The sequence below is a fragment of the Lissotriton vulgaris genome, chromosome 2_1 (genome assembly GCF_964263255.1).
Source record: "Lissotriton vulgaris chromosome 2_1, aLisVul1.2, whole genome shotgun sequence".
In the NCBI taxonomy this organism is placed as follows: Eukaryota; Metazoa; Chordata; class Amphibia; order Caudata; family Salamandridae; genus Lissotriton; species Lissotriton vulgaris.
The window spans coordinates 613993350-614005536 of record NC_141687.1 but is presented as its reverse complement, the minus strand read 5'-3'; the positions used below and the strand labels follow the sequence as shown (position 1 = coordinate 614005536).

General features: G+C 42.2%; 1 protein-coding gene across 1 annotated transcript in view; it reads right to left on the bottom strand.

Annotated features, from left to right (window-relative positions):
* Window positions 1-12187, bottom strand: part of KPNA6 (karyopherin subunit alpha 6) — a 495337-nt gene that overhangs the window by 336064 nt on the left and 147086 nt on the right. Inside the window, exons 4-5 of the mRNA XM_086955662.1 lie at window positions 10537-10639; window positions 8470-8564 (exon numbers count right to left, since the gene is read on the bottom strand). Coding sequence (XP_086811788.1) covers window positions 8470-8564; window positions 10537-10639 — 198 coding nt within the window. The remainder of the gene's footprint in view (window positions 1-8469; window positions 8565-10536; window positions 10640-12187) is intronic.

The following is a 12187-nucleotide window of genomic DNA, read 5'->3' as shown; positions in this document are numbered from 1 at the left end:
TTGAATCTGCACTCTGCACTCTGCACTCTGAATCTGCACTCTGAATCTTGAATCTGCACTCTGAATCTGCACTCTGAATCTTGAATCTGCACTCTGCACTCTGAATCTGCACTCTGAATCTGCACTCTGAATCTTGAATCTGCACTCTGCACTCTGAATCTGCACTCTGAATCTGCACTCTGAATCTGCACTCTGAATCTGCACTCTGAATCTTGAATCTGCACTCTGCACTCTGTATCTGCACTCTGAATCTTGAATCTGCACTCTGAACTCTGTATCTGCACTCTGAATCTTGAATCTGCACTCTGAACTCTGTATCTGCACTCTGAATCTTGAATCTGCACTCTGAATCTGCACTCTGAATCTTGAATCTGCACTCTGCACTCTGAATCTGCACTCTGAATCTTGAATCTGCACTCTGCACTCTGAATCTGCACTCTGAATCTTGAATCTGCACTCTGAATCTGCACTCTTAATCTGCACTCTGAATCTGCACTCTGAATCTGCACTCTGAATCTGCACTCTGAATCTGCACTCTGAATCTGCACTCTGAATCTTGAATCTGCACTCTGAATCTTGAATCTGCACTCTGAATCTTGAATCTGCACTCTGAATCTGCACTCAATCTTGAATCTGCCCTCTGCACTCTGAATCTGCACTCAATCTTGAATCTGCACTCTGCACTCTGAATCTGCACTCAATCTTGAATCTGCACTCTGCACTCTGAATCTGCACTCTGAATCTGCACTCAATCTTGAATCTGCACTCTGAATCTTGAATCTGCACTCTGAATCTTGAATCTGCACTCTGCACTCTGAATCTGCACTCTGAATCTTGAATCTGCACTCTGAATCTGCACTCTGAATCTTGAATCTGCACTCTGCACTCTGAATCTGCACTCTGAATCTTGAATCTGCACTCTGCACTCTGAATCTGCACTCTTAATCTGCACTCTGAATCTGCACTCTGAATCTGCACTCTGAATCTTGAATCTGCACTCTGCACTCTGAATCTGCACTCTGAATCTTGAATCTGCACTCTGAATCTGCACTCTGAATCTTGAATCTGCACTCTGCACTCTGAATCTGCACTCTGAATCTTGAATCTGCACTCTGCACTCTGAATCTGCACTCTTAATCTGCACTCTGAATCTGCACTCTGAATCTGCACTCTGAATCTGCACTCTGAATCTTGAATCTGCACTCTGAACTCTGTATCTGCACTCTGAATCTGCACTCTGAATCTGCACTCTGAATCTGCACTCTGAATCTTGAATCTGCACTCTGAACTCTGTATCTGCACTCTGAATCTGCACTCTGAATCTGCACTCTGAATCTTGAATCTGCACTCTGAACTCTGTATCTGCACTCTGAATCTGCACTCTGAATCTGCACTCTGAATCTGCACTCTGAATCTTGAATCTGCACTCTGAACTCTGTATCTGCACTCTGAATCTGCACTCTGAATCTTGAATCTTGAATCTGCACTCTGAATCTTGAATCTTGAATCTGCACTCTGAATCTGCACTCTGAATCTTGAATCTTGAATCTGCACTCTGAATCTGCACTCTGAATCTTGAATCTGCACTCTGAATCTTGAATCTGCACTCTGAACTCTGTATCTGCACTCTGTATCTGCACTCTGAATCTTGAATCTGCACTCTGAACTCTGTATCTGCACTCTGAATCTGCACTCTGAATCTTGAATCTTGAATCTGCACTCTGAACTCTGTATCTGCACTCTGAATCTGCACTCTGAATCTTGAATCTTGAATCTGCACTCTGAATCTGCACTCTGAATCTTGAATCTGCACTCTGCACTCTGAATCTGCACTCTGAATCTGCACTCTGAATCTTGAATCTGCACTCTGCACTCTGAATCTGCACTCTGAATCTGCACTCTGAATCTTGAATCTGCACTCTGAATCTGCACTCTGAATCTGAATCTGCACTCTTGAATCTGAATCTGCACTCTTGAATCTGCACTCTGCACTCTTGAATCTGCACTCTGCACTCTGAATCTGCACTCTGAATCTGCACTCTGAATCTGCACTCTGAATCTTGAATCTGCACTCTGCACTCTGAACTCTGTATCTGCACTCTGTATCTGCACTCTGAACTCTGTATCTGCACTCTGTATCTGCACTCTGAATCTTGAATCTGCACTCTGAACTCTGTATCTGCACTCTGAATCTGCACTCTGAATCTTGAATCTTGAATCTGCACTCTGAACTCTGTATCTGCACTCTGTATCTGCACTCTGAACTCTGTATCTGCACTCTGTATCTGCACTCTGAATCTTGAATCTGCACTCTGAACTCTGTATCTGCACTCTGAATCTGCACTCTGAATCTTGAATCTTGAATCTGCACTCTGAACTCTGTATCTGCACTCTGAATCTTGAATCTTGAATCTGCACTCTGAACTCTGTATCTGCACTCTGAATCTGCACTCTGAATCTTGAATCTGCACTCTGCACTCTGTATCTGCACTCTGAACTCTGTATCTGCACTCTGTATCTGCACTCTGAATCTTGAATCTGCACTCTGAACTCTGTATCTGCACTCTGAATCTGCACTCTGAATCTTGAATCTTGAATCTGCACTCTGAACTCTGTATCTGCACTCTGTATCTGCACTCTGAACTCTGTATCTGCACTCTGTATCTGCACTCTGAATCTTGAATCTGCACTCTGAACTCTGTATCTGCACTCTGAATCTGCACTCTGAATCTTGAATCTGCACTCTGAACTCTGTATCTGCACTCTGAATCTGCACTCTGAATCTTGAATCTTGAATCTGCACTCTGAACTCTGTATCTGCACTCTGAATCTGCACTCTGAATCTTGAATCTTGAATCTGCACTCTGAACTCTGTATCTGCACTCTGAATCTGCACTCTGAATCTTGAATCTTGAATCTGCACTCTGAATCTGCACTCTGAATCTTGAATCTTGAATCTGCACTCTGAATCTGCACTCTGAATCTTGAATCTGCACTCTGCACTCTGAATCTGCACTCTGAATCTTGAATCTGCACTCTGAACTCTGTATCTGCACTCTGAATCTTGAATCTGCACTCTGAATCTTGAATCTGCACTCTGAATCTGCACTCTGAATCTTGAATCTGCACTCTGAATCTTGAATCTGCACTCTGAATCTGCACTCTGAATCTTGAATCTGCACTCTGAATCTTGAATCTGCACTCTGAATCTGCACTCTGAATCTTGAATCTGCACTCTGAATCTGCACTCTGAATCTTGAATCTTGAATCTGCACTCTGAATCTGCACTCTGAATCTTGAATCTTGAATCTGCACTCTGAATCTGCACTCTGAATCTTGAATCTTGAATCTGCACTCTGAATCTGCACTCTGAATCTTGAATCTTGAATCTGCACTCTGAATCTGCACTCTGAATCTTGAATCTTGAATCTGCACTCTGAATCTGCACTCTGAATCTTGAATCTTGAATCTGCACTCTGAATCTGCACTCTGAATCTTGAATCTTGAATCTGCACTCTGAATCTGCACTCTGAATCTTGAATCTGCACTCTGCACTCTGAATCTGCACTCTGAATCTGCACTCTGAATCTTGAATCTGCACTCTGCACTCTGAATCTGCACTCTGAATCTGCACTCTGCACTCTGAATCTGCACTCTGAATCTGCACTCTGAATCTGCACTCTGAATCTTGAATCTGCACTCTGCACTCTGAATCTGCACTCTGAATCTGCACTCTGCACTCTGAATCTGCACTCTGAATCTGCACTCTGAATCTTGAATCTGCACTCTGAATCTGCACTCTGAATCTGAATCTGCACTCTGAACTCTGTATCTGCACTCTGAATCTGCACTCTGAATCTTGAATCTTGAATCTGCACTCTGAATCTGCACTCTGAATCTTGAATCTTGAATCTGCACTCTGAATCTGCACTCTGAATCTTGAATCTGCACTCTGAACTCTGTATCTGCACTCTGAATCTTGAATCTGCACTCTGAATCTTGAATCTGCACTCTGAATCTTGAATCTGCACTCTGAATCTTGAATCTGCACTCTGAATCTTGAATCTGCACTCTGAATCTTGAATCTGCACTCTGAATCTTGAATCTGCACTCTGAATCTGCACTCTGAATCTTGAATCTGCACTCTGAATCTTGAATCTGCACTCTGAATCTGCACTCTGAATCTTGAATCTGCACTCTGAATCTTGAATCTGCACTCTGAATCTGCACTCTGAATCTTGAATCTTGAATCTGCACTCTGAATCTGCACTCTGAATCTTGAATCTTGAATCTGCACTCTGAATCTGCACTCTGAATCTTGAATCTTGAATCTGCACTCTGAATCTGCACTCTGAATCTTGAATCTTGAATCTGCACTCTGAATCTGCACTCTGAATCTTGAATCTTGAATCTGCACTCTGAATCTGCACTCTGAATCTTGAATCTTGAATCTGCACTCTGAATCTGCACTCTGAATCTTGAATCTTGAATCTGCACTCTGAATCTGCACTCTGAATCTTGAATCTTGAATCTGCACTCTGAATCTGCACTCTGAATCTTGAATCTTGAATCTGCACTCTGAATCTGCACTCTGAATCTTGAATCTTGAATCTGCACTCTGAATCTGCACTCTGAATCTTGAATCTTGAATCTGCACTCTGAATCTGCACTCTGAATCTTGAATCTGCACTCTGCACTCTGAATCTGCACTCTGAATCTTGAATCTGCACTCTGCACTCTGAATCTGCACTCTGAATCTTGAATCTGCACTCTGCACTCTGAATCTGCACTCTGAATCTTGAATCTGCACTCTGCACTCTGAATCTGCACTCTGAATCTGCACTCTGAATCTTGAATCTGCACTCTGCACTCTGAATCTGCACTCTGAATCTGCACTCTGCACTCTGAATCTGCACTCTGAATCTGCACTCTGAATCTTGAATCTGCACTCTGAATCTGCACTCTGAATCTGAATCTGCACTCTTGAATCTGAATCTGCACTCTTGAATCTGAATCTGCACTCTTGAATCTGCACTCTGCACTCTGCACTCTGCACTCTGCACTCTGCACTCTGCACTCTGCACTCTGCACTCTGCACTCTGCACTCTGCACTCTGCACTCTGCACTCTGCACTCTGCACTCTGCACTCTGCACTCTGCACTCTGCACTCTGCACTCTGCACTCTGCACTCTGCACTCTGCACTCTGCACTCTGCACTCTGCACTCTGCACTCTGCACTCTGCACTCTGCACTCTGCACTCTGCACTCTGCACTCTGCACTCTGCACTCTGCACTCTGCACTCTGCACTCTGCACTCTGAGTCTGCACTCTCAATCTGCACTCTGCACTCTGCACTCTGAGTCTGCACTCTGAGTCTGCACTCTCAATCTGCACTCTCAATCTGCACTCTCAATCTGCACTCTCAATCTGCACTCTCAATCTGCACTCTCAATCTGCACTCTCAATCTGCACTCTCAATCTGCACTCTCAATCTGCACTCTCAATCTGCACTCTGCCATCGCACTCTGACTCTAAATCTGCACTCTGACTCTAAATCTGCACTCTGACTCTAAATCTGCACTCTGACTCTAAATCTGCACTCTGACTCTAAATCTGCACTCTGACTCTAAATCTGCACTCTGACTCTAAATCTGCACTCTGACTCTAAATCTGCACTCTGACTCTAAATCTGCACGCCTTAAAATCCACTCTCGGTTCCTTTGTTTGCCTGATGTTCGTTAAGAAATTTTATTAAAAGGTGAGCAGGAAGTTTCAAAGTGCGGCAGCATAAACATTTTTTTTAACTATCAGCTTACGATTCCTACCTTATTTGGAAGTTTATCTACTTGAAATATTCCCTTTGTTCGAGTAGTAAGCAGACCTTTTTATTCCTCGTGTTAATACGCATGCAATGTTTGTCAATGCCCAGCGGGTCAGGCAGTGTTCAGTAGCACAATATTGCTGCCTCGTGGCCTTTCTGCGCTGGAAGTGCACAATTAGGCGATGCTGGGATCCCGGGTGCACCTTTCTGGTCGGAAAGTGGAAAGTTAGTGGTTTCACAGTGGGGGTCGGTGCCCTATAATAGGTAACACATGGGAAGCTCTAAATAAATAACTTCATCTAATGAGGCTGTCATTAAATAAAAAAAAGAAGCATGCTCGCCGCTGGGACATTTATCACCGCACAAATTAGTCTGTTTTCCCCTCATAAAAATAAAGAGAAACCAGCGTGAATTCGGTATACTTTACTCCCATGAAATAAAACACATTTTTTCCATGTTGCTGAAAAGGTAAACGATAGAATGCATACGGAAATGTTATACACAGGGCATCTTTAACATGGGATTTTTTTTTCCAGAAACGTTGCACCCAGCAAAGGACCTAACTCTAAAACGGATATTCACACGGTTTTGGTTTTTAGAGTAAGATTAATATTATGTTAGAAACGTACAGTGTTGCATTTTAGTTTATATACCCGCCTGCTTCTGTCCGAGTGTGGCATGCCTCCCAACAATGAAAATGCTGCATCGGAAGGCGGGTGCCGGCAGATTCGGGGGCGTTCCCGGCTTTTGGCTGACGTCGCGTGACGTCGGCAAAAGCCAAAGAATCTCGGGAACGCCCCCGTGTCTGGTCCGGCATTGACGGACAGGCCCCTCATCCAATGGCTAGGCTCCATTTATGGAGCCAGCCAATGAATGACGAGGGCCGACCCAAAGCCACACTACAGTTCTCATTAGGTTTTTGCTGCGCAAAAAAGATGCGCAGAGCGCATCTTTTTGGCGAGGCAAAACCTAAAAACTCCCTCTAGTGATGAGGAGGGGAGGCTCCCAAACATTTCAGTCTTCACAAAGTTGCATTTAGAGACCAACTTTACATATTGTATTACTGTGGTTTGTGGTTGCTAGAGCTTACTATATCTGAATAAAAGCTTAACAGTGGCAACTGGTTTTAGTTTTGGGGAACCTATTGCCATGTTTCTGTAGAGCAGAAAAGGATCTATAACAGGCTTCTCTAACAAGTAGCTTGTGAGTTACTGGTAGCACTCCTGCTTCCTGTAAGTAGCTCTATTGTTTGCAACTCAGCCTGCTACATTATAAGATTTTGCTTGGTTGAATTAATCAATGTATACCAACATTGAAAAGTGTGTATTTGAGATCTAAATGTGTGCATTGTCAGAACTGTAAGCTGATGTTTAGAGAAAAATTGTTGAATTCCCAAAATATATCTAAAGCTGCTATTTGAGTGATAAATCAGAAGGTATTGAAGAAATGTATTACTCATATTATTACATTGGTGTCACTTTAGCTATGGCTTTTATGCATTACACAGACATTCCACATTGACAAAAGCCTTTTTACTTTACTGCCGGCAACCGGGCCTGACTCACTTAGGTGACCACTGTTGGTAATCTTGTCTGATGTAGTCACTATTACTACACTAATATTAACAATAGCTCTGGATGATTTTCATTGACCATAATTCCGCTCTTATTGCACAAAATGTTGTAGACCCCTGATCTAGAACGCCACAGTTTAATAATACAGACTACCTAACTTCTAAGCACTTCTGGGAAACAAACAGTTTACAAAATATATAATTCTTGAAAACAAATATGGAGGCAAACTAATAATGTTACATAACATTAAGAAAAACACCAGACAAAGCACAGATATACATTATTGTTGGGCACAATCATGTTCATAACAACGTTAACCATGAGACACAATTCACTCACTAAGCAACAGAACACATTTAAGATAGCACAGCGCGAAAATTCGCGCCGCGCTGAAGGTGTTAAAGCTTCTACATTTACCTAAAGCAGCACATTGTCATTCATACTACTGGATGCATACCACCAAAAACCATATCAGAATCCAAGTCTAGGATGGAAAACTACGAACAATTTTTAATATCATCTCTAAGCTACCAAAAGCAATGCATTGGCATTACATGACAGACTGTCTATTTTATAAATGCTAAATAACATTAAAACAATGTAATTATGGGTTCATGAGAGTGTCAAGTACATATTAACACAACAAGAAAAGGGATGATAAAGATTCTTGATATCTAACCTTTAATAAGTCCAAAAGTGTTAACTGCCATCTAGGACACGTGCAACAATGTGTGAATGTTTTAGAAGAGACAGAAACGGCACGAGACCAAGAGTTGCAGTTATCAATGAATGTGCTGGTTGATCCCACATAAAAGAGGAATTTGTGTTCTTGTTGGGGTATTTTGGGACTATATATCTAAACATCTTCTTTAGCAGCAACAAGTGTACAATAAACTGCCTGATAGTCTTCAATGAATTACATCTCCAACACCTTCAGAGACAGTTATCTAATTATTTCTCTGTCACCAACACCACCACCTCCTTATCTCTCTCAGAAGGCTGCACTAGTCCTTATGATGATACCCCTGCCCCACCATGAAACCCCAAGATACCACTCAGTAGCACTTTATTTACCTGCAGTGTGTAATGATCATTTTTCTTCAGGAACTCCACAAACCGCTCAACTACTCCAGGAGTGTTGATCACTTCATCAATTGGAGGATTTGGCTCTATAGCATAGCAAAACAGAGGAACAACCTGGTCACGTGCATGTATTACAAATAAGTGCATCTATCCTGGATACATAACAGTTACTGACTTAACTTGGCTTCTCTAGTGTTGGAATCTTCCATAGATTTAGATATCATAAAATATTTTCCCTAACACGAAGAACTCCTCTCCTGCCCTAGAGTAGAAAGGGAAACCTAACTCTCTAAAAGTCTTCAACAACAGACAAAGGACTACTACAAAGGACGCTTGTTTCTGCATGTGCTATTCGGGTGGCCATCTGAACATAACCTAAGAACTGGCCTTTTTATACCAATCCCACCCACCACAGACTGTACATAGCTCTGTATCTAAATCTTCGTATGATTAAGTGTCTGCCTTTTATTGCCGTATTATATTTCTCATGGTATTTTATACATTTTGTGTAACCTGCACCCATTTTCACTTTTTCCCCACCGGTAGTGCACAGATCGCGACCTCATATTTTACCGGTTGCTCACTAGAGTCATATGTGTCTACTGTAGCCTTATGTTTGCACCTATATTGGTTCCGGTATATCTTTAGTATTTTATTCCAGTATATCTATAGCAGTAAATTCCTATTTGCATATTGTATAATTTGTAAGCTGCACCCATCTCACTTTTATCCCTATTATGCACTGTCTGCTACCTCATATACTTTGTTCATTTGTAAGCTGCAAACGCTCTTTCTCAGGAATGGCACCCAGGATCTGGAACTCACTCCCTCCCGAAACCAGGCTCATCTCCTACATCACACTTTTTAAGAAAGAAGTAAAAGCCATTCTCATGGCCAAATACACTTGACCTATTAACGATATCTGTAAAGACTCTGCACCAATCTGTATTATTCCTATGACTATGTGTCTTACCTGTATTATGGATTTACCTGACTATCTATGCACACATCTATCTGTAATATTGGCCTTATTGATGTACCTGTTTTACTTTACCCCCTAATGACCTGAATTTCATTCCCTTGGTGGTATTCCCTGCTTTGTAAAGCGCTCTGATATCTGCAAAGATCTTGTTTGCGCTATATAAAACTTTCAAAATAAATAAATAAAATAAATACTATAAGCTAGATCTCAATGAAGAAATAAAAACCATACTCATCCTGGCAATTGGTCTTCTCACATAACTGAGATCAAAAATCTGATGTTGGTTCACTAATGCACAGGTCACTTTTCAGTAACACTCAGTGAAAGATGCTAGCTAGATCTTCCCAACTCGCTGTTTTCACCAAGTAAAGTACAATGTTATACAATGTCCAAGAGAGCAAAAGATATTTGGTTCTCTCGTCTTCAAAATATAAAAACAGAAATATTTTAGTGTCCTATGCATACTGATAAGTTATTAAAAGAACACCAAAGCTGGACAGGGGTTGATGCTTTGCCAGAAACACCCACGGCTCCTGCTCGATCAAAACAAGATCACAGAATGCTTAAAAAGCTTTCATGACTAGCCTCGCCACATTTCACCCCAATCTCAACCTCTTAGATCTACAGGACCGTCTACAGGACCACCAACAGCATTACTCAATACCTTCTACCCATGGAGTCTTTCACTCATTTTGAAATCTAACTGTTCCACTAAACCACTTCATAGGTCAGTTTCTTCAGCCTTTCCTGAGGAAAACATTAATCATCTCAACTGCAGAATTTACTAACCAACAAACCAATCCTAACCTCAAACCAAAAATGATTTCCAGTAATCACTGACAAGGTTACAATGAAATGTATAGCTTCCACTGATTTTGTGTTGCCCCCCTCCACTTACCATAATGCTGAAATCTCTAACTGCCCCATATCTAACAGACTTTCCTGCCAGACGACTGTATTACTGATCAAAGAGATTGATTTATTCATCTTTCCCTTTTGTCTTTATAGCATTCTTCCTACTGATCCTCCACACTATACCAGCACACAGTATCTTTTTAACCTCAGTAAATGCATACCTTTGGACAAAAGCTTTCTAAATTTCTGGGTGATGGTCAATTGGATATCAGGGTCTTCTGAGGACAGCATCTCCACCATTTCTTTAGTAATGACACCAAGTTCCTAAAAACAAGATGAAAGAAAGATCTATAAATCAATTACAGCAATGCACCCCACCCTTTCAAAGTCAGTGGAGAGCAACAGACTTGACATAATTAACCATACTCATATCTCTGAAGTGTGCTCTTCCCCTCAGGACTCTAGGGTCATGGAGATGTGGCAAAGGCATAGTGCTGAGGTACAGCAAGCCCAACAGCCAATCACAGCCCTTCCTTAAGCTGCGATTAGAGGGCTGTAATGCATACTGATACTCTATTCTTAGACTTTGGTGCTAAAGAACATGTTACTTCCCTTCTGTAACACCTTAGCTGGTAGAGACTATCTAGCCGCAGATTCCTTACCTTAGAATTATCCCCTGACATCAGAATGGATCAGGGCATTTTCAAGCAATACCCCTGTGAGCCGGTATGAGTCGTCGTCAGACTCCGCTTCGGTGTCATCTGTTCTGGAAAGGAGGTAGACAGTACCTACATAGGCGCCATCTCAGCAAGCTGTCAGTTCATTTCCGTGACTTTCCACTCGAGAAGTCTGGAGCCACAATTTGGACTGACCACTGATGTGAGCTGCTTGAGCACTATGTAAGGGGAAGCCCTTATTTGTTAATCAGGTCACAGTTCAGGGATGATTGATAAGGAATCTGCGGCCAGATAGAGTCTCTACCAGATAAGGCATTACCAAAGGAAAGCAGCTTGTTAATCTGATAGACTTCTAGCCACAGATTCCCTACTTTAGAATAGATACCTACACAATATCTCTTTGGCGACAGGTCAGCAAACCTAACTTAGACCAGAAAGTCCTGCAGGACTGAACAGACAAAATGCCTATCCCAAGGGACCAGACTGGCCAGCCAGTAATGCTTCATGAACGTGTGCACTGAAGCCCACGTTTCAGCCTGACTAATTTCCAGGACTGAAAATCCACGGGCTAAACACAGTGGTCTCCGCTTTGGCTCTGGTAGAATGAGCGGGCGAGCCCTCAGGTGGTTGCCGATTGGCCAATGCGTTGCAGATTTTTATGCAGAGCACAATCCATTCGGAGATGGTTTGTTTCTGCACAGTCTTCACTTTCTTGGCCCAAACGCACCCTAGTAAGTGTTGGTCATCGAGCCACAATTCTTTAGGGCAGTCAAGGTAGAACGGAGGAGGAAGGTTGAAGTCTGTGAACTGTCGCTGCTCAATCTCCATGCATGAAGACAGAGTGTGTACAGGTTCGGGTGCAGAACACTCCTCTGTTGCTACAATAGAAGATCCTCCTGAAGAGGCAGCTTGACGGGAGGAATGATGGTCATGCTTAACAGATACACAATTGGATACTAGACTGTCCGTCTCAATTCTGACATGCACCGATCTTCACAAATCCTGAGGATTCTTTCATTTATGAAGATCAGGATCAGTCAAAATCTTGTGATCCGGCTTAGAAACATTTTAAAGGATTATATAACTTTAAGCTTTTTCATTATACATTTTTTGGATTGATCTTTCAACAGTAGGACATGGTGAAATATTTTCCATTACTCAGTCCTGAAGATGGTCTTGCAGACTTCAGCCATTA